Raw genomic sequence first — 27,929 nt, 5'->3', positions numbered from 1 at the left:
AGATAAAATGCTTCATGTACTAATGCACGCAGCAGTTGGGAGGCAGTTCTGCTGCTGTCCACAGCCACTTGGGTCTTATCTTTGTACCCATCCAGGCCTTCCCCTCAGAGAGGACAAGTCTCATCGCTCTGTAAATGAAGTTACCCACCTGCTGTTATAAATAATGCATCAGTGCTCTTCACTGAGAGTTATGAATGTTCAAGATGTGTTGCAAGCCTCCAAAATGCAATGTGTGTGTGCCCAGAAAGACCTCACGTAGGTAATGGTCCAGCAAACTGCAGCACTGTCTGTGGGATTGTCACCCATTTTACCCTCTGGGTTTTGTGCTTTGAAACTTGCCCTAATCCCATTGCATTTTATCAATGGATAATTTGTGTTATAGTTATGTAGTTCTGATAGTTCATGGCTGAATTAACAACAAAGACAATCATGATCTATTATGCATGAGCTGTTCTCCCCAAAGTGAAGAAATCAGTGCATCTGTGGGGAGCAACAGTCAAGGAGTTGAGTAGTTCGTACTGGGACTGCCTTTGTATTTGTTGGGCAGCTGCTCTGCTGAGGTTAGGGACAGACAGACAGTTGTCATCTGTGAAACAGAATGAGCATCTCCTAAAGCCAAAGCTGCCCCAAGCAACCACTATCCCCAGGTTCGAGCCACTTGGGGGTCAGAGTTTCTACACCTTCCTTGTGCAGCTACAGAGGGAAGTTACAGGCTCTGCCTGCTGAATTTATCACTGCTCCTGTGGCGATTTCTTCTTGGCAGAGCGAGAGGGATGAGTTGCTTAACTTCCAAATGAGATGAATCGAATTCTCAGTGGGATTGCATTATTTTTAGATGCTGTATCACTGGGATTTCTTACCCCAGCGTTTGATGCTTTTGGCTGAGATGACGAACCTGCTCTGAACCTATTCCACATGCCTGACTGAGTGTGTGCTTGAGGGCTCCCATTGTCCCCCACCTCTCCTTTCCATCCCTGGTCCCCTAAACCTGTGGTTCTGAGGGGAATGTATACCAAGCTTTGATCCATTAGATGTAGACTGTCAAATCTGTCTTTTGAGGGATCAGGGCACAGTTCTTCTGTCTTTATTCTCTCACTGGACTCCTTGTAAAACGCAACATCTGCATGGTACTGATCCTAGCTAAGTCACTCTGCTAGGTATTTTGTGCCTTTTTTCAATTAAGAACAGACTCTCCAAATTTCTGGCAGCTTGGTTGGTAAGTTTACATCTTGTCTAAGGGTGTTTGTTTAAGCAGTAAAATTGTTAAAAATACTCCACTACGATTCTTTAAAGCTCAGAGCTTCATCCCATTTAGGGATAAAGGACCAAACAGAAGTGCATTTTGCGTTGAAATAAGCATTTAAGGGGAATACCTAGACAATAAGAAAGGAAGTCAGGGTGCTTTTGTCTTTTCAATGGTACAAGCTGCAGCTATTAGCATTGGCAGGGATTTCTCCTCTATAGAAGAAAAAAAACCCCAAAACAAAACAGAAAAATCCTTTCAGTTAGGTAGCATTGTTGCAGATGGAAGTTTATTCTTCATCACTACATCTCTTTTATATCTGCATTCAGTATATAAAAGCATTTCCTTTGGCAAACAGAAGTCGCAAAGCCCTGCTCGCTTCTGGCATGTGAATTTTTCATGCTGCTCCCAGGTTGTCCATCTGTAAGCACTGGCCCTGCATGAGCTGCCAGCAAGGTGCAGAGAGCAAACATTGCAAATGTTTTTCAAATCTTTTGAGAATGACCAATAAGTACACTCTTTGTTTGAATAATTTCTGTCTTCAAGTATGTTCTCACCCTAGTATTTCTCCTTTTCTTTTTGTACACTCGGCTCTGGATAGCCTTATTCAACCCCAGACAGCATATTTATTTCATTAGGGAATAGATTATGTTCAATTACACCAAGAACATGTTTCACTACTGTTAAAGCAAAGCCAATTTAAAAGTGTGCATGCACATAAAAATGAATATTCACAGTTCCTCTCTGAGTGGGATTTGAAATGGTTCAATATAAATACTTTTAGACCCCTGCTGAAACTGGGTCAGCTTTGTCGTCTTTGCCCTTAAGGGGAGAAAAACATGTTATTTTGTGTTTGCAATTTGAGTAGACTGAGAGGTACTGGAAGAGAGCCAGGGTCCACCAGATCTGAATCCCTGTAGTTGGGTCTGTTACCTTTCATACTGAGAGGTTAGAATATATGAAAGTGACTTTGAAAATGTTCTACATCCTCTCCTGGAATTCCAGCAATGGCCCCAAGAGAAGCCCAAGAGCATCTACTGATTACTGGGCTTTTCAAAGGCACTTTTTCAGTACCAGGACCAAGAGAAGCACAGGAACATGGGTAGAGCTTGAGTGGCACACACAGCTAAACCCACTTCTTCCCCTGTCACAGTACCATTTGACAGTACCTTTTACTACCCCAGCATACTGTGTAGATTTGTGGTTGGTTTTGGTGGGTTTTTTTGCAGTATCTAGATATCAGGCCATGCCTTTTCTACTTTTTTTTTCCTGTTTCAGGAGAATGCAGCAGCTTTCACCCCTGAGGAGCCTGCTGGCTGGCAAGCCTCAGAAACGGAAGGGCAGCTTTTAAATGTGGCTCTGCCTCAGGTGCTGAAAACAGATTCCCTCATCCTTTGTTCCCTGCAGAACCATCCCACAGGGCACCCTAATTTCTCTCTGTAGCCTGTGGACAGGTGCATGTCAGGCTCTGGTGTGTGTGAGCAGGTTGTTTCCTACATGGGTATTTGGGGAGGATGATCTGCATGTGCTGGAAAGATGCTGAGCCAAAAGAGGGGAGATTTAGACTGGATAGAAGGATGAGAATTTTGACAGTGAGAGTAGTGGAATACTGGCACAGGTTGCCCAGAGAGCTGGTAGATGCCCCACTCCTGGAAACATTCCAGGTCAGGTTGGATGGGGCTCTGAGCAACCTGCTCTAGTTGAAGATGTCCCTGCTGACTGCAGGAGGGTAGGATTAGGTGACCTTTAAAGCTCCCTTCCAACCCAAACCATTCTGTGATTCTGTCATCCTGGTGCCGCTATCGGGTATGGACAGGCTTTCAATAATACATCACCATCCAAATCTCAGAGGAAGAGGAGACAGGTCATCTTACTGTATTTGCTGAAGATGTCATGGATGTGGGCCTGAGGAATTGTGGATTTGGCTGAATTTCTTCTCCATTTGACCATTTAGCATGACTCACTTGGTTGTTCATTGAAATATACAGAATGAGGAGCATGACAAGGGGGAGAATCCAGCTACCAGTATGTATGAAGAGGGGAGTTGTGTGGAAGAAGAGGAACAGACTACATTTAAAGGGACCAAGAGTAACAGCATGAGGAAAGGTAGAGGAGCAGTTGAAGGGTGTGCTTGTTTAAAGGGAGCACTGAAAATATGGGAAGATAAAGGCAAGCATGAGACTGGAAAGTTGGTTTAGAGGTACTTGCAGTCTGTCTTGAACCTGACCACACCTGGGCTTTGCTGTTTGAAACAGCTTCTTTTCCAGCATCCATTGCTGAGAAGAGAGTGGGAGCCAATTCCTTTAATACTGTAGAATCACAGAGCAGCACAAGTTGGAAGGGCCCTCCAGAGATCACCGGGTCCAGCTTTCTGTGGGAAAGGGAGCCTAGTTAAGTAGCACCCTGTTCAATCAGTAAACATCACTTTCTGCCCAAAGTGGTGAAAGAGATGGGAGATTTCTTCATACTGAAATATTACAGATAAATTGATATTTTTTAATGATGGTCTAAATCTTAGGAGTCTGAGAGATGGACAAGTCCTGTACTGCACACAGAATGGTAGGAGTTGGAAGGGGTCTCTGAAGATCACCTAGTCCAATCCCCCTGCTAGAGCAGGATCTCCTAGAGTAAATCATACAGGACAGCGTTCAGGCAGGTTTGGAATCTCTCTGGAGAAGGAGATTCCATAACCTCCCTGGGCAGCCTGCTTCAGAGCTCTGCCACTCTCAAAGTGAAGAATTTTTTTCTTATCTTTTACTTCGGCCTGACTGAGTCACCTGGAGCTGATAAAACACTCTTGCTTTGTCAGTGTTCTGCACAGGGAAGAACAGGAGACCTTGTTTGTCTCCAGTTTGCTGATTTCTGTATTACAGGAGGCAGCTGTGGGCAACATCTGCCACCTGTCCCAAACAGCTTGTGGAGGCTTGCCCTGTAAATGTGTTCAAAAGCAGCTGTACTCGACTTCCAGCCTAGCAAACCACAGATGATGGCAGAGAGGGCCAGCCCCAGCCAGCTATTGCTCTTACTAGACCTTTACTGAAGTCCAGCTGTAGATCTGATGGTTGAATCCACACCAAAAGAACACTTACTGTGATCAAATTCTACCAAGCTATAACCATCACGTGGACTCACTCAAGTGTGGTGAATCTCCCGACAGCAGTGCCCAGGGTACGGTGGCTTCATGCAGCTGTTCTGTGAAGGAGCAGAGCAGATTCAGGCAGTAAAATGTTGCTTAATCCTATTGGATTAAGAACCTCTGGGATTGCTGTGATCATGCCAAAGAGTGTTTGTGCATTTATGTCTGCCAGCCCTGGAAGTATTTGGACACAATGTGGTTTATTTAAGATGCATGTTACGCTCAAACTAATGTAAAGGGCTATAGGAGAAAATCCAATGTGCAGGAGTTGAACTATTTCTGTGCTATCTGATATCCCCCCATCTACAAATGGCCCTCTTCCTGTATCACCACACATGCTCCTGATTCACATCAGTAGCTCTTGATGGTACCAACAAGGAGAGAATGATGAGGAGAGGCTGAGGACTTGTTTATGTGTCTTCTAAAAGGTGAAGGGGTGACACAAGGCAGCCTGCTGCACTGGAGAGAGGAATTACAGAGATGGTGCAGCTAAACTTTTCCCCACAGTGGTAGATGCTACAATGAGGCAGCAGCTGCAGATTGCTGCTTGGGAGGTTTTTGTTAAACACAAGGAAGAATTCTCTTACTAGAAGGGTAATGCAACACTGAACTGAGAGTTCCTCCATCACCAGAGACTTCATTAGACAAAGTCAAAGTTAAATGGGCTATTATTGGTAGTACACCCACATCAAGCAGGAGGCTGGCTAGATCCCCAGAGGCTCTCTCAAGTCTCATGTCTTTGGTCTGTGATTGTTTGATGAATGATGGTAGTTCAGAAGACTGGTTACTTGAAGATTCAGTATTTTTAGATCATGAGTAGATTTTTGAGTTGAGCTGGTATCTGGAGTCACTAGTAGGTGAAGTCTTTTAAAGTTTTCAATTCTGGCCAGTGAGGCTATTGAAATCAGTGTAAGACTTCATGTGTTCTATCTGAATGAAAAAGGAAAACCTGGATGCAATAGAAACTTACAATAAAAGACATCTTGTACTCTTAATGTGACCAAGAATTAAAGCCACTCTGTGTAAAGGAGAGGTAGGAACAAACACTGCTGTCTAAGACCACTCCCTATTAAATTATGGGGGGTTGGGTCTCTTGTACAATAGTTGTAATTCATTGCATTGCACCTGTAATGGGAGTAGTGTTAATTATTGCCATTTGACACTATCAGATGGTGGAACTGTCACTGGTGATCCTGCCCTGCCTTTCTTCCTGCTCAGAGGAATCCCACGGCAGCACGTTCGGCAGTCACTGTCAGCAGGAATCGCTGCTGAGTTTGGACTCGGTGACAGCACATCGATTGATCTATTACTGGCATCAGTTTCCCTGGTTCACTTCTGCAACTTCTCATTTTAGGGCTTCTTTAGTAAACGTCTGAAAGGATCCATCAAGAGGACAAAGAGTCAGTCAAAGTTGGACAGGAACACGAGTTTCCGTCTCCCATCTCTCCGCAACGCTGATGACAGGTAAGGTGCAATGCGGCTCCCCAAACAAGCTCTCCTCAACCAGAGGTGCTTGGAACAACCTCCATGCAGTAGAGTGAGAGCAAGGAAGGGGATTTATTGTTCAACTGGCAGATTGGGTGGTTTGGAGGCTGACTCTAGTCTAATGTTAAAAGTTGTTTATTCTACAATGCACTGTTGACACAAGACTGAAAACTGTTGCTGCCCTTAACAGCTGACAAAAAGTTCAGGTTAAGCATATGAACTCAAATACCTGTTTCTGCCTCTGTTGCAAATAAACTGCAGGCTTTAAATTTCATGATATAAAACTATTGGACTCAACAGCTTTAGACAACCTTACATTTATGCATACATGACTTCCCTGCAGATCAGGCAGTAGCCAGTGAATCATGCTGGTACCAGCAGAGCCCAGAGGTGCTCAGTGCAGACACATTAAGAATCCTTGCTAATGGCAGTCATAGAATCATAAATAATGATTAGCACATTAAGAATCCTTGCTAATGGCAATCAGTTTTGCAGTTATTTCAGTGTTACTACAATGCATAGATGTTCTGTCTTTCAGAAAACGGGAAAACTCGGTCACTTTGGACCATCTTAGTGCTCTATTTGGCATATTTGTGCTGGTTCAGTTTTGGCTGGTGATTCAGGCTGGGAATGGATCGTGTGTGAGGCAAGCAAATCTCTCACCCACAGTTCTTCCTAACTACTTGTAAAGTCTCTTGATTGTTTTTGTTAAACATTACACTCTGTTACATTCCACAGTAGCACAGCAGGAGAACTAAATTGAGTGAAAAATAGGTTGCCCTGTACTTAAGGCCACGGCAGGCTTTTGTGATTTTACGTTGTTCAGTGCATTTTCCCTTCTGCCTTAGCGGGGTTGAATTCATTTGTTGTATCTGTCATGCTGTGCTGTCTGCTCCATCTGAGAGGTGGCACCATGAAATTGTGGTGGTAACAAAGCCTCGGGTGTTGGAGGTCTGGCTAGCTTCACGCGTTACAGGAAAGGCTGCTGCCGCCCAAATGGGAGCAACAGTGTGGATGCTGCTGCTCCTCGAGTCATAGTGACATCCACCCAGTCTGCTTTGAGCTTTGGTACAAACCCCTGGTTTCAGGGAGTTGCAGCTTGCCTATAAAAAGCAACTCAGTCAGTGGGAGCATGTTGAGTAATGCCCCCATGTGATAAAATAACTGTTATTTTAACCGTTGTTTGCAAGCAGCTTTGCTTCGAGTTCTGTAGTGCAAAAACCTTCTTGCTGTAGGTACGTGTTTGCCTTTCCCTAGCTTGGTACTTGTGCTGAATGTGGACTGATGGTGCTTGCTTTTGCAGTGTAAGGGAAATGCTACTGTTCTGGGAAAGCAGGGAATTTAGCTATAATTAAGCTCCACGACTTTGGTTTAAGACATGGTATTGTACACAGCAAAGCTGCCTTCTCTTTGAAACCTCCTCTACACCCTGCCCGTGCTGGCATGGATTGCAACTGGACTTGATTGAAGCATGGATTTTCCCTTGATGGCTTGGAAAGCATAAAATCCACTGCATGCAGTGATGGCATTAGGCAGAGCTGCTCTCTTCTGTCAGTCCTCTTAAGTGTCCTTGGCATGGATTTAAAAAAAGAGGATGCAGGAACAAATGAGCTGAGAAGTTCCAGTGTCAGGATCCACGCAGAGGCTGGCCGGGGGGAACACATCCCTGGAAGGCCAGGGGTGTGCAGGGTGTTGGAGAGGGACAAGCTGGTGGTTGCTCTTTACTTTCCATCCAATCACCCTCCTCCTTTGGCCTTCTACACTAGTCTTACAGCAATGCATCTTGCAGCTTGTAAGGCAGAGACAGGCCAGTGTTTGGAGGGGTTCTGTGACTTGATACAATTATTTGTTACTAGTGGAGTGAAGCCAGTGCGGTCTTCCCCTTTCAGAGGTCCGCGTGCTGAAATGAGCAGAGGGCAGAGTCTGGAAGCAAGGGTGGTCATTTGAGAGTAGCCAAGCAATGTGGAAAACAATGGAGACTGGGTTTATTGGGACAGAAATCTTTGCACAAAGGGGTTTTGATGTTCAAAAACATAAGCCTCACCTCAGGCTGTGTTTGAAGCTTCACGCTGCAGGTGAGAGTCACAAATTGCTGCTGAGTTCCTTTTGGAAGGAAAGTGTGACAGCACTACTCAACCTTGTAGGTACCTTCAGTTGGAAAGATGGAAGATTTAATGGAGCCCTCTTTGCATTTGTGGTCTGATCTGAGAGCGCACTGACTGAACGCACTGACTTTGAAAGTTCATGGTTAGAGCTGCTACTTTTCTAATGGGGTTTTATAAATAAATCCATAAAGGAAATTCAGTTCCACTGTAAAGTGAAACTTGCCAATAGTTTCTCCCTTCTCTCCCATATGTTTCACTCTGTATCTAAGGGTGCCTGACAAATGCAATTGGTGGATATAGCAGCAGGAAAAACAACTCAAAACCCACGTGGGAACGAAGCACTGAAGATGAGGAGCAGATTAGTGTACTGGGAGGAGATGGGCTGGAGGAAAGAAGACACTAAAAAGATTGATTTATGTTTAGAATTATGCTGCTGTTTGGGATTTTTTCCCAATGGGACAAATCAGTGACAACTGTTTCTGCCTGAAAGAAGCTAACACATAGCAGCTGACTTAATTCATGAGAGGGAGCTGCCATTCTCTCACCTTCTGCTCTCCCTGCTTTCTGCCAGAGTCTCGATCTGTTGCAGTGAAAACTTTCCTGTCCTACCCCTGTGAGTCAGCCCTTTCCCATTTTAAGCGGGTGATGCTAAGTGATGTCATGGTGTTAGAGAAGTTTTCAGGGCCAAGTGGACTGATAGCATCTACCTTTTCTTGCAAAAACAAGAGCCCTGCCTTCAAAGAAAGCATTATATAGCTTAACAAATTAAAACCCTGCAAAGGTGAGAAGGAAATGGAGGCTGCTGTCATGTTGCTTTCTCATGCTTTTGAGATGTTTGGGTCCTCTTGAGAAACAGGACATGCTTACAGATAAACACCTACAGAAATCAGTAGCAAGGTAGATGAGTTATCCTGGTGCACATCAAGATTTGGGATGCTGTAACACTACATGCCGTGCCAGATGGTGACAGAGGATGGATGCTGTCTGTTCAGAGTCGATCTGAAATGGAAAGGATCCAGGAATGCTGTAGGAAGGAGCAATGGAGATAAGTTGTAGATTTTTTCGTAATCCAGTTTCAGCAGAAACCAGTTGGTCAACCTACTTTTTTTCTGGCTGCTAACTTTTGTTGCAATGTGACTGAGAAGGTGGACAGGGAGAGGAGAGAGCTGCCCCTCCAGAAAGAAGCCTACTGTGGGTCAGCATCCAGGTGTCTTGCAAAAATTCACCACCTCTCAGTCTGTAGTTTGCATCACTTCTATTACTCAGATTCAGGTTGTTTGCTGGGTGACCTGTTGTACTTGAAACGCCGTGTTTTGCCTTTACAAGGCACTAACATCAGAAGACATAGACTCTGCTTGGTTGTGCCCCCCATCAGATGTGTATGAAGCTCTTCAGATGTGTGGCCAGTGCAGCATCTCACCAGGTCTCAGCAGCTCTCACCATGAGGCTATGTGACACCATGTTACTGTATCATCTTTCACAGCTTTCCTAGCCCATTTCCCACTACGTTCTTTGAGCTCTTCAACCCACACTCTTGTCTCAGTGTCAGTAATATATAAAACATGTAAAAAAGTTTGAGAAAATACTTGAGAAAAATTACATTTGAAAGAAGAGACCAAATTAATATATTCAGTTTGTGGACAGGAATTGGAGAGTGTTTCCAAGTGGACCCACAGTACTTGCCTCCGTTCCGTTTATGGTGAGAGAGCGAAGATGGTTGAGACTGGCTGCATATGGTCTCGGCAACAGCTCTAAAGCTCTGTGGACAGCTGGGAGGGTTTTGCCCTGTTGGGATTTACTGCCACGTGGGAATCCTCCTGCTTTACAAAAGTCATTTTATGGCATTATCAGATAGTCGTGGCGGAGCACAGGACCTGCCACATCCTTGCTGAGAATGGGCTCCGGCGGGTTGTGGGGAAGCAGGTAGCCATGGCTCTGGGCTTTATGGTGAGACGCTACCGCTGCTCCAACGACAGCTTCTTCTACTTTCGGTAAGTTCTCACTCCCCCCTCCTGCTTTCTTGGCAGGATGGAAATAGCACAGATTCCATAAATAATAGACGCAACCCCCGACGCGTTTCGCGCGCCCGTTCATTCGGATGTCATGCCGGTTGCCAAGAGAGGTGGGTGAGTTTTGTCCTGGTGCAGATGCAGGGATAAAAATCTGTGTTACACAACACGTTATTAAGGCTTGACTCACCCCAAGCTTCTATTCATTCAGCATATCTCTTTCTATCTTCTGCACGCTGGAGTATGGGGAAAGGGGGTGGGGAGTGGTTTATCTCCAGAGAGATGTCTCACTCCTGCTTTGGTGAACATATTTCTTTCAGCCAGTTGTTGGGGTTTTTTTTCAATCCTCAGGCAGTTGCTTGTTTTTCACTGAAAACTGGACAAAATCTCAATGTTAAGGGCTGTTGTGGCAAACCTTCACCTTGGTGCTAGACTGCTCTGTTCCACCTGTAAGCTCACTTGATGCCTGTACAAAAACAACTTCTTAATGGCTGATGGTTTTCTGCAGACCTTCGGCTTTTCCTCATAACCTCACCTGTCAATAGCTTGGCAGGGAAATGAAAGTGGATCAGTTAAGCATCTCTGGTCCAGCAAGACAGAAGTATTCAAAACCGTTAATAGCAGAGAGCACAGTTACAATAGAGCAAGGAGAACACGAGCACTGTGAAATTCAGCAGCTGTGTGAGGTGTCTGTTGGACAAGCTGTGATCTGCAGGGAGAGCGGGCAGGCAGGGAAGGGTTTTACAAGTCCACGATTCAAACAAGGAGACTTTGGGTAGGGCCTTGCAAGAAAAGAACAGACTGTCAGTGGAAGGCTGATGGCAGTGTGCTCAGAAAAAGCCAGCACGGGACTGCTGCTGAGTAGAACTTGCACCTTAAATAAGTTACCCAAACTTTCTGGTTTAAATATGAAAAATTAATAATGAAACTGGTTAGACTTGTAGGATTGTTGACCAGGTAGTAGGATGTTCTGCTAATTGGCAGTTGGAAAACGAAGCGGGGTGTGGCGCCTACAAAATGAAGGCTTGCACGGGGAAACTCGATGCTTCAGAGCACACCTGCAGTGCAGGTGATGCTGCCGACCTTAGGGGCCAGTTCAGCAGGGCTGGGATTTCGAGTCACAGCGCTGAGCAGAAAGTTCCCTGCCTTACAGTGCAAGCTCTCTCCTGTGGCTTTGCGAGCGGCTAAGTATTGAATTCAACTTTCTGGTCTCGGGGAGTGTCTGTAAACACACGGGTGTTGTGCTGGAGGTATTGGAAGCATGCAGAAGTACAGCTTCGCCTAAGACCCACAGAGATCTGGCCAGGTGCTTGGGCTGAACAAAAGATGTTTTTTCAATGTCTTTTACCATGACACCAGTTTGGTAAAGGAGACAGATGATGGGATTCTGGTCCTTGGTAGCTCATTTCTATATGTTGATGTCTACAGGCTTGTTTTCCAAACAATGTTGTGCTCTCCTTGGTAAGCTCAGTAATTGAAAGTCTTTTGTGCTTTGTAGGGTGGCTTTTAAATAGGTCAGAATCAGCAGGAGAGCTTCATAACCAGAGCAATTAGGATTTTAACCCTTTGTCCTACACGCCTTGTAGACAGTAGAATATAATAGAGGTCAGCTAATAGGCTGCTGCGTGCCACGGGTAGCCACTAAAAGCCAGAGCTTTCTAGTTCCCAGCTTACAGTCCAGATCTTCCCATAGTGGAAAATTACTGAATTATGGTGTGCACGGAGAGAGGGTCAGCTTGGGGTTGGGCCAGCAAGATGGTGTTGTTGAAGAGATCTTTTTCAGTAGCAGCCACATGCTGTTGCCAGGTCAGTAGTTTGGGGCAGTGGCTCGGCTCTGATTTAGAAGGAAATGATGCAGCTTTGAAGACCCATGCTACAAAACACATGAAAAGAGGTGAGAAGTTTAAAATATTCCCTGACATGCTCCTCCTCCACCTGTTTTTCCTTTGGAAAGAAATTATGTGGAACACCTCTGTGAGAATCGTTGGGTGCTGTTGGTAGCTCTTTGCTCTGAACTCGTGAGTTGTCCTTTGCTTTTTTAAATTGTTATCGCTGTTGTGTGCAGAAAAGAAAAGGAAAAAAAAGCTGATCATGGGAGGTTAATTATACTTTAAAACAGGATTTGTGTTGTTAATGGAGCTGTTTAGCAGAAACAGATTTGTACAAACAACCCTTCCCCCACCTCCTGCATGTGCAATCTTCCTGTTTACAGTAATCTGCTTCTCTGGGATTACTTCTCTCTTAACAGGGACTCTGAGCAGCTCCCGTTTTACCAGTAGCTTCCTACCTAATACAGGAAGGACCCTGTTAATCCAGCCCCTATGCTGGGCAGTGCAAAGTTAGTCAGTGGCACCAGTTCATTAACAGTGCCTCTGCGTGAGGGAGAGGCCAGCGAGCAGTTTTCCTTTGTTGTTACTTACAGCTTCAGAATATCAGATGAGGCTTTAAAGCAGCAGAGACCTATTATTGCCTCTATTGATTGGGATGCTGCTGATTTAGGCAATGATTTGCTTTGCAGGTCTATCAATAGATGAAATACATACCATGGTGCTTACAAATGCACACGCTTGTGTTTGTAAATGCGTGTGGTTCCATCTAACCAGCAAATTTACGACATTGCTGTGGTGTTTATGGAAGACAAAGTGCCAGTTCCAAGCCACTTAATCAGTTTATTGAGCTGTGATAAATATGGTAACTTCAGGGGATTGAAGGCAAACGTTCCTCTGCCCCAGGACCCTGAGTCAACAAAACTAACTGTGCTGCAGCTGATCTGCAACACAACAGAAAATGTTCACAGCTAACTAGTTAGGAGAGCAATGAAGGAGAATGGATACTGCTGAAAGATTTAACTTGCAAGGTGGGATGTGGAGGCACGGAGTAGATTCTGCATGTACCTGCTTTTCCTCCCACCCTGTCCCCAGAGGCTGTTTGGAGGCGTTCGTGGAAGTTGCTTCACTCTCTCCCACTGTCTTTAACTATCTGGGTCTTGTTAAACTTGTAGGGTGGGAAGAGGAGGGGCTTCTTTCTTTCTGCAAAGGTCATCTTTGCCAGGTCTGTGGACATCCCTGTGCTTGCCTGCCTCTCCTGGCCCACCCGATCTGCTTACAGGAGGCCACACCATGGCAACACACACCTGGGAGCCTCTTTGCGTCGCCTGTGGGGCCAGGTGGGAGCACTGCCAACGAGGAGAGAGGTTTCTTTGCTGGTGCCGCTGTGACTTTCCTTCTGGCCCCAGCTTATCTGCCTGGCGTGGTGCTGTTCTGAAACTCCTAACCTGAGGCTTGAGGAAGAGCTCCTCCTGGATTTGTGTGCCCTTTCTTCCTCTCCCAGCAGGATTTACTGTTCAAGACATAGCCCAGAGAAGGAAGTTGGAGAGGAAGGGCTGCGACATGTGGCACCGCTATGATTTGGGGATGCACTGCTAAGTGGCTGTACAGTTGTTTCATGTAAGGTGTGCTTCGTTTGTCTTCTTCCAAGTGCAGCCTCTGCTCAACTGGGATTTGTAAAATCTCTTTTTCTTTCTCCTTCCTGTGGTAATTCTTTTTCTTTCCCTCCTCTTCCCTTTCTTTCTCACCACTCCATGCAACCTGGTCTAGTGGAGGTGTCCCTGCCCATGGTGGGGAGCTTCAAACCAGATGATCTTTAAGGTCCTTTCCAACCCAAACCAATTCTATGATACTGGGATTCTTTCTCTGACAAGGAGCTAAGGCAGGAGTTGGCTACAGGCTTTCTGCCAGCTCCCTGCATCATACACCGAAGTACTTTGTTAGGACTGGAATTGCTGAGAGTTTGGGATAAGGACAGAAGCCAAGTGACCTCAGCAGTGCTTTCTTGAGAGAAGAAATTAGAGAGGATTTTGCAGAGATGATATTAAAGTGGTGTATTGTGGTGTGTTTATTTTAGACTTGCCCTACCTTAACTGCAGCAAAGTGCTCAATTATACATGGCTGAGGTTTTGGGTTTGCGTCGGTACAGCTGCTGCTGTAACCTGTTCTAACAAAGCGTGCACAGCGCAGCCAACACGTTTGTACCACTGCTGCTGCTTTGCATTTGAAATCAGGGTCTTTGTAATATCCCTCTGATGAAAGGGTTTTGCTGCCTGCACTCAGGTCATTCAGTATATTAAATGGGAACAAAGTTCTCCCTGACTGTTTAATAAATCTTATCGTACACGAATCTGCTCCCATACTTTCAGCATTTCATTTTGCACAAAAGAGCAGCCAGCTGAACTCTGCTTGTTGCTTTACATGTGTCCTTCGTGGTACCCAAGTTTTTGTTGTTAAGCAGCCTTAGATGTACTGAAGATGCCTGTTCCAAATATGGGTTGTAATTTTTCCCCTCTGTCTCCCCACAGAATTGCTCACAGGTAGGAGGAATTTGATTTTGCAAAGGTTACAAAACAGGAGGATTTTCCTGTATATGTGAGGGAAGTATATAAAAAACACTTGAGGTAGCTGTGCTTTTCATTCCCCCATAAATACATTTTAAAAACATTTTCTATTTGGTTGTTGAGCCTTGATAGTGGGAATTGAAGAGAAGAGGCAATACTGTGAGGATGAACGTGGGTCAGAAAGCAGCCTTTCAGAGCATTGCTTTGCTCTGTGTAATGTGTAGGCAACTGATGCCTTTCTACTTCCACATCTCTTTGCTGTACTCAGTGTACTTGCTGGAGGTGCAGCCATACTCATGGACACACTTCCACAGATCACTGATCAGGCTTAGGGACCAGCACAAGTTTCAGTATCTTGACAACATCCAGACTGCCAGGTAAACAGCTCATTTTCTGCTGAGCTGGGAGGCGGTGTGCTTCCTTCCTTGTTGGTAATCTGTGAAGGCTTTAACTGAGTTCCAGCTAAAGGAAAAATAAGGGGGGGGGGGGTGCATATAGTGTTTGCCTTTTGAAGTGAAAATGCTAGTTGTGCCTAAGGTATGATATGACTTTATTGCAGAAGCTTATAGTTGAGGTGTCAGTTTGGGATTAGAAGGAGCATGGGTGAAGCCACTGTCATCTATAAATTGAGCATGTTTTGCAGTGCTGTTTGACAGTAGAGCTCCCTGCTGTGCATAGATGTTGCAGTAAATGGACATGGGAGAATACAGAAAGTGTTAGAGTGTGGGTTCTAATGTTGCTGTTGGTTGCAGAAAGCTAAAGGGTAGTGGAGGGATGTATCTGTGGAGTATTCTAGAACTGGTGGGGGAAAAGACTAGACTGCTTTGATCAAGAAGTGCTGTGAATGTGGGAAATGCCAGCTCTGGAAGAGCTCTGGGGTTTACAGAACAGTCAACTGAAAAAGAGAATCAGTACATGTCAGTGAGGGGAAGTTTAACAAGGATGGAGATACCAGAAAAATTGTAAACTGTTAAAACTGGGATAGGCAGCTGAAGGGGAAAAAGCAAAATGTCAGTGTAGGTATTGAGCATGGAGAAGTGGGAAGTAATTTGAATATTTGTACTTGGTGTAAAGGCCTGGGATAGTAAGAATACTCAAGTGTATTGCAGAAAGATCATCTGCTGTTCATCTCTTGTGTCTCTTATCTTCATTGTCTAGCAATTTTGAGCATGGTGTGCTTTTTGTGTTCATGCACAGCATTCATCTACTGATCTAGGCAGTAGTCAGTATTTTCAGTAATAGATCCAGACATATCCACGGGATTTCTTTAAATCTTGCAGTGAGCTCTGAACTTTTTTGCTTTGTTGTTGTTCTTTCACTGATGGCTCAGCAGCTCCAATTTCTAGGTCAGTGGGAATGGACTTCCTAGGCTTGCATAGCTGGATGTTTCCTTAGGAGTCTGGGATTGCCGGCCTAATGTTACTTTCATAACCTTTACAGGCTAATTGTAGAAGTTGTTCTGAATAAACACCAGGTTGCAGCTTTCTTTGGGGCCTTGCCAACTCTTTTGGTAATTGTGAGAAAAATAATGTTTCCTCTCCACCTTGTTCTCTCTCCCACAGGTCACGTGGATTGCCAAAGCTGAAAGAGTCCCGTTCGCATGAGTCTTTACTGAGCCCAGGCAGCGCTGTGGAGGCTCTGGATCTTGGGGCAGAAGAGCAAGTCTTTGTCAAACCACTTCACAGCAGTATCCTTGGACAAGACTTCTGCTTTGAGGTAAAGAACGATCCCCAACCCCATAGCCGTTGACATGCTGTCAGTCTGAGCCTTGCAGGACGTGCTTCTGTGCCTCTCTAACTGGAGAACAGCCAGCAGCCACTGCTATCCCAAAGTCTGGGTGGGGGCTGCGAACCAGCATGAGATTTTAAAGTCCTTGAGGCTAATGGCATCACTCAATGGAGAGAAATATTTTTCAATTACCAAGCCTTCTACTTAGGGTGGGGGGCAAAAAAATCTCTTAGATTTGATAAATATCTAGGCAGTTGTAGTTTGCATGCAAATGGATGGTTGGAACATGCTGTTGTTCATAAGCTGTGTGCTCATCCTCTCCAAATTCACCTCAAATTAAATTTAGCAAATATACCGTAACTGAGAAATGGGATTTCCAGTCAGAGCCCCCTTCCATTAGCTCTGCCCCTTCTCTGACTGATAAAGGAGAAGCTCTGGTAACTCTGGACATGTCTGTTGCACCATGGAGCAGGGTGCAAAGCTCCTCTTGCTTTTTCAGCACAGACTGCAGCATAGAGCCACATGGCTCCCAGCTTAGCTTCAGAAACAGGTGGGTTGGTTGAAGAGAGTCCTCATCTTGCTGGACCAACAGCAGGGTGGCTGTGTCCAAGGCCATTGTAACCTGTCGTGGCAGGGGCAGGTGACAGTCTGTCTTCAGCAGGGTTAGTCAGATGTGTCTGAACTCCTGGAACAAAGATCTGTTTACAGCCTGGAAAACTGCTCTGGCAGAAAACCAGCATATCAGGCTCTTCTCCCTCGGGATGTATCCAGGAACGGTTCCTCTTCGCTTCAGTCTCGTTCTTCTGGTTGGAAGCACTTTCCAGCTTGCTTAGATTCGGGGAGCCGAGTGGAAAATCTGGCAACAACTTAACTCTGAGGCTGTTGCCTCAAACTGCTTTTTAATTGTGGGCACCAGTGAATGGAAAGAGGAAACGAAGCTTGTCAGGCCATGTACAAGTGAAAAAACCAAGGTGGGTCCCTCCTGCCTGAAAGCAGAGTTACATAGAGCAGCGTGGCTCAGAGCACAACTCCTCTGCTTCGTGTTAGACCATTGCAGTATATATGGACCCTTGGAAACAGTTTCTATTTCCTGAAGATACCTTTTCTTGTGTATTTTGCCTTACATTAACACATAGCTAGTTCTGTCTGTCCACTGTTAGCAACTAAATCAACTGCCTCTGGGACCTGAGGGGGAGAATTGCAACCATTTAAGAGCTTTTTTTTTTAAAGTAAATTAACTGGATGGTTAAAGCCTTGTTTAAAAGTCTTTGAGAGAAGCCTCTGGTGCTCTTTGTATTTTGTTTAGTTTTACATTAGTTTGAACTTAGTTTTTTTCTCTCTACATTTTGTGAGCCTTTTAACCTCTCTCTCCCTTCTAGGCTCCCCTACTGTTTTCCTGCCTTTTTCATACTTACTTCATTGCTCCAGCTTTGCTTATCTTGTCCTTTGCTTCTTGCAGCTTCTTACACGTCTCCTAGGCTTGCCTGAACTCACCCTGTTGTTTATATCTTGCAGGTAACCTACTCCAGTGGCAGTAAATGCTTCAGTTGTTCCTCCGCAGCAGAGAGGGACAAGTGGATGGAAAACCTACGCAGAACAGTGCAGCCGAATAAGGTAACAGCAACTGCAGCAATGAGATTAGCAGGGGAACGGAGGTGGTGTGATTGGATTTTAGTCCAGTGTACCAGGGCTTCCCACAGATGCATCCCCAATTAATTTAGTCTGGGAAGAAGCCTGCCCATCAGTGTATCACAAGCAGTTGTGTACTGTTCTAGTGAGTGCAGTAAGGTCAAACCTTTACTGGATAAATACATGTCAGCCGGCTTCCTGCTCCCTGCCCCACTGCCTGCTTGATGTTGCACACTGGGTTTCTGATGCCAGGCACCTCAGAAGGATGGGATGTGGCTTCACAGGTTTCATGCTTTACCGTGTGACAGAGTTTGGGGGAAAACAAAGTAAGGAATTCAAGACAGAGTGAGAGGGGAAGTCAGTTTATTGCTATGTGGAAGTATCTAAGTCACCTCCATAGCTGGCATACCAACTGTGAAGGACAGGCTAACAGTGCTCTCAGGGGTACTCACAGAGTAAACAACACAGCATGCCACCACACCAGTCCAGTGGCTTCCGAGTGGCACTGTGCAGAGTGTTTTCTAACCCATTTCAGATACAGTTTTTTGAGAAGGAAAACATACTGGTCCTTACCTTTGACATGCCAAAGACAGACCTTTGCCTCTGTTTCAGAAAATGTTCAGCTTTCTAGAGCTTCCCATCCTCTGATCTTCAGAGAGGATGATTCTGAATTCTGACTCTCTCACTGCCTTGGACACCAAAGGCAGGCCTTTTTTGCCGCTTTTGAAGACAAAGCATTCACATTTTATGCATTTCAAATCAGAGCTGAGCTCTTTCTTTTCTGCACAGGACAACTGTCGTCGAGCTGAAAATGTGCTCCGTCTCTGGATCATCGAGGCAAAGGACCTGGCCCCCAAGAAGAAGTACTTCTGTGAGCTGTGCCTTGATGACACCCTCTTTGCCCGCACCACCAGCAAAACAAAAGCAGATAACATTTTCTGGGGAGAGCACTTTGAGTTCTACGGCCTCCCACCTCTGCACAGCATCACGGTTCACATCTACAAGGATGTGGAGAAGAAGAAGAAAAAGGACAAGAATAATTACGTAGGCCTGGTCAACATCCCCATGGCCAGCGTCACCGGTCGCCAGTTTGTGGAAAAATGGTACCCAGTCAGCACACCTACCCCCAACAAAGGGAAAGCAGGGGGACCCTCCATTCGGATAAAGTCCCGTTACCAGACCATCACCATCTTGCCCATGGAGCAGTACAAGGAATTTGCAGAGTTTGTTACCAGCAACTACACCATGCTGTGTTCCGTGCTGGAGCCCGTGATCAGCGTAAGGAACAAGGAGGAGATGGCCTGTGCTTTGGTGCACATCCTGCAGAGCACCGGGAGAGCCAAGGTAAGGCCAGGCAGCTCCCTTTCACTGCTGAGAGGTGATGTCTTTTCAGCTAGAATCTAGGAAGCCCATGACCATCAGCAGCAGCAGAAAGTGCCTGATGGATAGGGCTGAGAAAAGGGTCTCAAAAGTAGCTGAAAGGACTTGGCAATCACATCTGCCAGGGAGGCACAGAGACAGGCATGACACCAACAATAATTAGAAGGGATACAGAGATTAAAGGTGCTGTGTAGAAAGTGTAAGGGGGAGGCCTATAAAGCCTCACCTTATTCTGAGAAGTTAGGGCCTGCACTCAGGTGTTCAGGAACTTCTTCTGCATTTCCAAAATCGTGACACAGGATAAGTTAGCAAGAGAGAAGAAAGTCAGGGAGTTAATTCTATAAATAAGTCTCATCCAATGAGTGGCAGGGTGCCATTGTTGATTCAGTGCTCAGTCAGCTAATCGATGCTAGCATTCATGTGGTCGGTGTTTGAATGGCTATTTGGAGGATCTGTACTCAAGTTAAAGGTGATCCCACCTGCCCCAAGGACACTCCTAGGACTTGTGGCTTCACGCTGATGGTTCTCTGTGAGGCAGCAATTGGAATGAGCCTCAGTTTCTTGGAGTAGAATATCCTGCAGGTCTTGAGAAATTCTGGGAAGCATTAACAAGCATTGATTTATCTGGATGCTGCCTGCCAAGTGGGCGTGTGAGTAGTACCAAACTGTGGCCAGCTCCTTCCAGTAATGCAGCTAGGGCAAGTTCAGCACATCCAAACACACGTTAAGAGTGTTGGAGATGTGCAAGGATAACCATAAGCAACATCCAAAGGACATCCTAATTTAACTGCTCCAAGAATGTCCTTTATAGTTGTGTAATCCCATGCCACTCTCTGCTGTTCTCCCCTCGACACTCTCAAAGGCTGGTGCTGTGTGACAGTGTGTGATAGGAACTCATTCCTTTGCTGATTAAGAGTGGCTGGTAGCTGGGGTAGCTCCTGCAGGGTTGTGTTGAAATGCTACTGGAAAGCAGGCGTTGGATTCCTGTGGTGCTGTCTGCGACAGGTAGGGAAATTAGTGTTATAATTTTGTCTGAACGGTTGAACTTTTTGCTTGCTGGGAGCATTGAGCAGCTTGGGCTGCCGTAGCCTAAAGAGGGTACCTCTCCAGGTCACACCACACTGGTGGGGACTCAGTTTGCACCAGGTGAAAATAAATCTCTCAGGTTTTGCTGAAAATGAACAGCAATAATGGATTGAAAACCAAGAGTACTAAAGTGTATTTTTTTGGTCTATATTTATCATCCATAATTTGTTCTGCATATTTTACACTCAGTACATTATGGCTTCTGTAGTTAATGGGTTATAAAACTGTACAGCAGCACTCTTTGAACTGTCTGGAGGCTGCTGATGGTTGCAGCAGAACTAGCAAGTCAGTTATCACTCAGCCCTAATTCAGAGTGGGTGTTTAGGGGTGTTACAGTTCTCTACTGGAGACCTTCATGATGGCTGAACTCAGGTCTTGCAAAATACTGAGTATTTCTTATGAAATGCTGCATGTCCTTGGCTCACATAAAGTTATCAGTTCAGGAAATGAGTAATACTGGAGTCTTAGACCCCATATCAAGAGGTTATTCAGTGTATATCAACACTTGCTGATAGTTTCTGTCTGGGCATTTGAGTACAGCTCAAGTTAAATGGTGTAGATCCACAGCAAGTGTGTTAACCTTTTTACCAAAGCCTGAACCACTTCTGGTTTGTGAAGTTAACTGGTACAAACCATTCTGACTCAGATTTCACCAAGCTGTAAGAGCTTGTGCCTGACTACCATTTTGGAGTTTTAAATCCAAGTTTCTGTGCAATATTTGTATCAAAAGGTAAATTTCCTTCAGACAGTTTCCTTCAGCAGATAGAGGCACTGGCAAACAAACTGGTGAGAGGTTTTATTCAGGACCTAAACTGGAACATGAGCTTTGCTGTACAGGTTTTCTTTTACAGTCTTCTCCTTTTATGATCTATGTTCTATACAATTTTATAAGTATAATGAACCTAAGAGGAGCCCTAGTGATTTCCCTGGCCCACACTGCCTGCATCCCTTGGCTCAAGCTGAGCAACTGTCCCAGCTGTGGCTCTTCTGTTCATCCTTCCTGCTTGGCCTCTGCAGTCGGCCTGGAATGACGGGTTCTGGTTAAAATAACCTCTTGTCATTTGAACTATTTTTTTCAGGACTTCTTGACAGATTTGGTGATGTCTGAGGTGGATCGCTGTGGGGAGCATGATGTCTTGATCTTCAGGGAGAACACACTTGCTACCAAAGCTATTGAGGAATACCTCAAGTTGGTAGGGCAGAAGTACCTTCACGATGCGCTAGGTAAGAACGTGCCTCTCTGTCACCTGTTTTGGTTACCTGTGCTCTCAGAGCCATGACTGAAGCCTCATGCACCTGGGAATGTGGGATGGGAAGGAACTGCCTCAGCATTCGGCCCAGGTGTCTAGTATCCAGACAGCAAACTATGTGTCATCTTACTCTTGATGCCCTTCCTCCACAAATAGCAAAATGTTCTTTGGTGCCTGCAGGACCCAAGGCAAGGCAAACTTGACAGAGCTAAGCCTCACTTAAAGATTGTATCACCATGTTATGTTTTTCTGGGCAACCTTCTTTTTTTGTCTCTTGTTGGGATGAAGAGGTACAATGCTGCAGCTGATTTGTGGGTGATGGTGATTGTTCCATCTGATACACAGACAGGCTTAGAAAAGGGATTTGGACCATACCTGTGTCATGGTGTCAGCAGTGAATCTGGTATCATGTGCAATACAATTAGTTGGAGGTTTCAGAAAGGGTTATGAATGTGAAGCATGTGTTTCTCTGATACTCTTTCAAGCTAAAGAAGCTCCTGCACTCACTTTAGGATGAGATGCCACCCTAAGAGTGGCACCAGACACTCAGGGATACCTGATGACAACCAAAGTGTTCATCCACAAGTGCCAATTGCTGGTGCATCTCCAGTCAGTCTCCTCCATTTGCCATCGTAGTTCACAGCAAATGTCAGCTATGTGTTAGCAAGTGTTAAGTGTGAGATGCCCCCTGTTGCTTGGATTGAGTGCAGGTAGGACATGAAACCTCATTTCCAGATGCCTCAGCTGCAACTGCTAGTAATGCTGGCATGTTCCAGAGTGACCCTTGGACTTACTCAGCCCTTACCTTTGCCATGGAGCAATGAATTAGTAACATTTGTGTTAACCTTTTAAACTGGTACCTTGCCCCAACAAAAATCCTGAAGACATGGCTAGAGGGAGTGAGGCTGCAGGGCTACTGAGCAGCACAGACCAGGAGATCAAGAAGCAGGCTGTCAAGGGAACCTCTTGCCTGTGTTTATCCAAAGTGCTCGTTATTCATCGTCGCATAAAAACTGCCTGGCTAACCTGGCATGTCCAATGCCATTCCTCCCACTGGGTCCTATTGTCCACAGTTACATGCCAGCATGGATCCTGGTAATTCTGCCACTGGGGAAGTATAGGCTTGAGGTGAGGAGAAAGTTCTTCACAGAGAGAGTTGTTAGCTGTTGGAATGGGCTGCCCAGGGAGGTGGTAGAGTCACCATCCCTGGAGGTGTTCAAGAGGGGATTGGACATAGCACTTGGTGCCATGGTTTAGTAGTTATGAGGTCTTGGGTGACAGGTTGGACTTGATGATCTTTGAGGTCTTTTCCACCCTTATTGATTCTATGAAAGGTTCCGCTCTGGGCATAAGCTACTGCCTTGGAAATTACTGTCCACACAACTGGTATTGCAATAAAGAGGACTGATAATGTGCCTGCTGCTTTCCAAAGAAACTCCCAGCCTGGCTTTTACCAACTCCACACAATCTTTGTTATCCACTAGTGCATAATTGGGCACCCATCCCCCTTTTGTTTCTTGGAAGAAGCAAGCTTTGGAAACTGATACAAGAGAAACAAGATCAGGCTAAATCCCAGTCCCACACCACATCCTTTCACAAAAGAATAAAGAAAGAGGCAGCTTCCTTTCCCAACAGCCTTGCTTGTCCTCAGGAAGCCCAGATGCTGGCAGGCCATCAAGGGAGAGTTGGCCAAATGGGTGTTCTGTGGGTCAGCATAGGCAGGTCTGTGATTATGTGCTCTTTGGCCATGTCTTGAGTGCAGTGAGCCTGCTCAAGCAGCCTGAGACCCATGGGTGCCACCACTGAACCTAAGTCACAGTCCTAGGCTTTCGCCTGGTGTGGAGAAATGAGCAGCACACTGCTTTTTGTGCTCTGCTTTTCAGCAGACAGCAATCAGCTGTGGGACCTGCATATTCCATTTGACTGCAGCCCCTTAATGTGCACTAATTACATAAAAATATTTTAAAATTAATGACCTCTAATACATCATTTAGAGCACTGGTGCTGAGCGATGAGATGGCGGATCACAGCCAGGAGAGATGGAAAATCCCCCTAAGGTCATCCAGCTTGTCTGTGGCTCGGGGCAAGATTGCTGGTGACAAGATTGCTGGTGACAATGTACCCACCTAGTTCTTTGTCAAGTTTTAAATGTCATTTTGCTCAGATGCCATGTTCTTGGGAAGGATTAACAGCCTTACACTTGGCATTAGCTATTTAATGCATCTGTAGGAGCATCTTTCATGTGTGATTAATGCAGAGTCTTGTGAGCCACAAAGAGCAAGTTTCAGATTTATTTAAGGAAACAAAACCATTATCCAGTAAACAGCAGTTAGAACAGAATTGGCTCAACAGAGGCAATGCTGGAAGTTTTGCAAAGTGATCTAGATGCCCTCAGCAGAAATTTTTTTGGACCCCAACAAAAATAAAAACAACCAGCTTAAGAAAATGTGCTGCCTGCTTTGCTTGCAAGAACACTGCTGACTTAAGACTTGGGGAGGGGGGGGATGGGAGGTGTTGAATGGTTTTGATGAAAACAAAGACAAAAACCCCAAAGCCTTTTCCACAAACAAGCCTCGTGGCATTAGCTTGGAGCCAGCAGGATCATTCAGGAGATGAACTTAGAAGACATCAAATCATCGTATGCACAAATAAAGCGCTTCTCCTGGTGAGCAACAACAGCTCAAACAGTGTGCTGGCAGGTTCAGGAGGGAAAAGAGTGAAGTAGTTAACTCCAACCTATCAGACCAAGGAAGCTTCATCTGGTTCTGCATGTGTCCAGTTCCCGCTGTGATGAGTTAGATGAGGGTGACAGAAATGCTAAGGATGCATTTGAAAGACGCTGGCTATAAAAATGTTGTAAAGCATTGATACAGGAGGCTGAGATTAGCAGTATGCAGCTGGCACTCAGGTATTACTCTTACTCAAGAGCAAGGTGACACTTCCTTAAATGAAAAGGAAAAAAAAAAAAGAGAGAAAAGGTAAATTTAGAAATAATAAAAATAAATCTCATTGTCAAGTGCATTTCCTGGGGAAATTATGAAGACAAATAGCACAGCTTCATTTCTAAGGCAGCAGATGATTTTGTAGTTGATAATACATTGTGAGTGCAAAGTCAAATCCTGTTCTTCAGGCTAAGTGAAGTGTCTGCAGGCTTTCTAAGCAAAGCCATCCTGTTACTGCACCTACATGTGGGGGCAGCGAGGGCACGGGAGGCTGAAGCATCAGAGCACCGGCCGTCTGATCTGCTACGGCAAGCGTTCTGTGCTGAAGGAGCTGGGAGGAGTCGTGTCCCCAACATCTGGTGTCTGGAAGCTGTGCTGCAGACACAGGGAGCAGAAGAGACAGTTGCCAAGGAGAGACATAAGCAGGATTTAAAGGTGTGTCAAAGAGGCTTTTCATGTAACAACCCTGGTTTGTTATCCTCTTCCCTTTGTCCAGGGGAGTTTATCAAGGCTTTGTATGAGTCAGATGAAAACTGTGAAGTGGACCCCAGCAAATGTTCATCCAGTGAATTAACAGATCATCAGAGCAACCTGAAAATGTGTTGTGAGCTGGCCTTCTGCAAGATTATCAATTCTTACTGGTGAGGCATCTTCCCTCCCCTTCTCTTTCATTAGGTCATTGCCTCAGAGGGAGCCCATTCCTCCTCTGAAGAGGAGAAAAGAGCCTTTGCACAGGGAAGTAGCACAGACCCATCTATCTTCTGAGACTGCCTTCGTTTCCTTTCCTCACTACTTTCCTACGTGTGACACCATATTGCAGGTAGAAGTTGTGCCCAAATCAAGGGGTTCCAGTCCCACACACCATACCTGACAGCTTCTGCTGAAATGCTCTGCCAAGGGAACACATACTGAGTTGTGACTAAGGAGGGAATAAAGTGAGAAGATAACAGCTTAGCTGAACTTCTATTAAAAAGCTGAAAGTTTTGATGTGTATGGGAAAGTTTCAGACCCTTTAGATCTGTGGAATCGAATAGGAAATGACAGGGAGGAAATGTTGGCAGAGAGGTTTGTATTAACCTCTGAGCAGCAGTGAAAGAAGAAGAGCCTTTCTGCTGCAGGATGAGCCACATCCAGAGTACTGAGAAAGCTTTAACAAGAAAAAATTCAGTAATGGACACGAGTTCACTTGGGTTCAATTTGGTTTTAACGTTCTGTCTCTGCCTACTGCAGGGTAGCAGTGAATAAGTAGCTCTTAGCTTGCAAATCAGCGTGTCTGCAAAGGGCTTCGCTTAACATATATGAACAAGGGATGCTTTAAAGGCTTCTTAAGTATCATCAGATTAAGTGGGGATCTAAGAATAGATGCCTAATGACACTTCTTAGTCTAGAGAGAGAGAAGAGGGGGTTAAAAAATAGAACCAGTGATGTTTTCTCTCAGATAATTATTTCAGGTGACTGGTCACCCATTCAACTTGCTGCCTCTCATTGCCCATGTGACTTTGCTTCTTGGTTTCTTGTTTTCCAGCGTGTTCCCTCGTGAGCTGAAGGAGGTATTTGCGTCTTGGAAGCAGCAGTGCCTGAGCAGGGGCAAGCAGGACATCAGCGAGCGCCTGATCAGTGCCTCCCTCTTCCTCCGCTTCCTGTGCCCTGCTATCATGTCCCCCAGCCTCTTCAGCCTGATGCAGGAGTACCCTGACGACCGGACATCTCGCACGCTGACGCTCATTGCTAAAGTCATTCAGAACCTCGCCAATTTTGCTAAGTAGGTGGTGGCACTCAAACAAAAACTGCGCCCCCGGGACTGCGAGTCGCTGTGGCTTAATGTGGAGTAAGGAGGAGAGAGAGGCCTGCTTGGGAGTCTTGTTTGCAGGCAGCTGATTCTCTGTCCAATTGGAGTCAGCTTTAGAGAAGGAAGAAACTTCTTGCTCGTATGTGAACCCTTGAGACACCTCAGTGTTGAGCTAGATAAATTCTCCTTTTCACATGCAGATTTGGGCTGTGTTGAATTCAGTAGAGGGGACATGGCATAAAAACCAAGAGGAGCCATACATTAGCATGTCAGTGTATATGCTGTTTCAAAAGGAAAAAAGCCTATTCCCTCCAAGGATCATGATTTTCTTCCTTTCTTCCTCCAGAATTCCCAGCTGAACAATACAAAAGGCATGCCTCTTGGAGGGGAGGGGGTGCAGAGAAGGGAAGAAGAAAAAGAGTGTGAGAGGGAGGGGGGAGAGATGTGTGGAGCCTTTGAGCCTATGAACAGTGAACTACTAGTATTTAAGTCCAAGAAAGCAGTGAATCTCTTAAACTGGCCTTACAATTTTTTTCCTTCCCTCCCAGCCCAAATGTTCAGTTGAGCAGCTAAGTAACAGTCTGTAAGGACTTGCATGCTGTGTTTTGTGAGGAGGTTACTGGGTGAGCTTACCCTTGGTGCCTTTCTTGCAGGTTTGGTAATAAGGAAGAGTATATGGCCTTCATGAATGACTTTTTGGAACATGAGTGGGGAGGAATGAAGCGTTTTCTCCTGGAGATCTCTAATCCAGATACCATCTCAAACATGCCTGGATTTGAGGGCTACATCGACCTGGGCCGAGAGCTCTCAGTTTTGCATTCCCTCTTATGGGAGGTTGTGTCCCAACTTGATAAGGTAAAGCAGAGTAGAGGCCCGGGAGGGTGAATCTGGCGATTGTATCATAGCAACAGTAAACACTAGGAAACATCAAGGGAGCAGCTGAAGCCTGCTTTGGGGAGAACTTATTCAACAGCTCCGGAGAGGAATGCTTAATAGCGATATTGCACAATCGTTCGTGCCGCGATTTCAGCTCAAGGCCTGAAGCGGGGCATGTGAAGTGGTTGGGCTTCAGCAACAGTGCAAACACTATGCAGAGCCATAAGTAAGGCTTGGGTGTTCAGCGGTGGAGAGGGCAGTGCTTCAAAGTAGACCTGGAATTCCCTGAGCAGCCAGCCCTTTCTCTTAAGTGAGCTAGAAAAAAGGAGGAGGGTGTTTGGAGAGAAAATGAACTTGGTGCAGTGCCCTTTGTGATACTACTGGAGGGGCTCTGCTGCAAACCACACCCTGCCCAGCTCTGATGTGTTGGCCAGGCAGAAATGTTCTCACATAAAAGACTGGATCCAAAGTCTGCTGAGATGCCCTCATTTCTGTAGTCTTTGGATTAGCTGGTAGTGCAGAAGAGGATGCTATGTAAGAGTCTCAAATTTATCCCATAGCAGAAGGAAGAGGCTTTCTGCCATGTATTGTGCTGGGGTCACATGGTTGTCCAGATTCTGTTCTGCTGATCACAGTAGACATCACTAACAATCAGCACTGCTTCCATTTAGCTGCAGAAGGAGAAGAGGCAGCGGTTTGCTCTTCCTTAGCTACATGCCTTTACAGGATCCAAAATCATCAAAACCTTGATAGTAAAAGTAGTTGATAAGGCTCAGAAAAGCTGAGCTGTGAATCATGATTTTTTTTTTTTTATTTTTCAAGTGCTTGGAACTGTTTCATATCTCAGCTTTTATGGGTGCATTGTTTTGTCCAAATTCCAT

The 27,929-nt window shown here is 45.4% G+C and overlaps 1 protein-coding gene across 7 annotated transcripts in view; it reads left to right on the top strand.

The window, feature by feature from the left end:
* Positions 1–27,929, top strand: part of RASAL2 (RAS protein activator like 2) — a 204,075-nt gene that overhangs the window by 158,554 nt on the left and 17,592 nt on the right. For 6 of the 7 annotated variants that reach the window (XM_054165589.1, XM_054165588.1, XM_054165587.1 and 3 more), the window contains 8 exons: positions 5,734–5,843; positions 15,931–16,084; positions 17,612–17,710; positions 18,515–19,069; positions 21,271–21,415; positions 24,880–25,024; positions 25,909–26,145; positions 26,826–27,027. In XM_054165589.1, the coding sequence (XP_054021564.1) occupies positions 5,734–5,843; positions 15,931–16,084; positions 17,612–17,710; positions 18,515–19,069; positions 21,271–21,415; positions 24,880–25,024; positions 25,909–26,145; positions 26,826–27,027 (1,647 nt within the window). Of the gene's footprint in view, positions 1–5,733; positions 5,844–9,832; positions 9,961–15,930; positions 16,085–17,611; positions 17,711–18,514; positions 19,070–21,270; positions 21,416–24,879; positions 25,025–25,908; positions 26,146–26,825; positions 27,028–27,929 lie in introns of those variants that run through there. The other variant, XM_054165593.1, reaches the window with a different exon arrangement.

This window comes from Dryobates pubescens, chromosome 11 (genome assembly GCF_014839835.1).
Source record: "Dryobates pubescens isolate bDryPub1 chromosome 11, bDryPub1.pri, whole genome shotgun sequence".
NCBI classification, from domain to species: Eukaryota; Metazoa; Chordata; class Aves; order Piciformes; family Picidae; genus Dryobates; species Dryobates pubescens.
The sequence above is the reverse complement of the archived record's forward strand: the minus strand, read 5'-3'. Positions and strand labels throughout refer to the sequence as shown.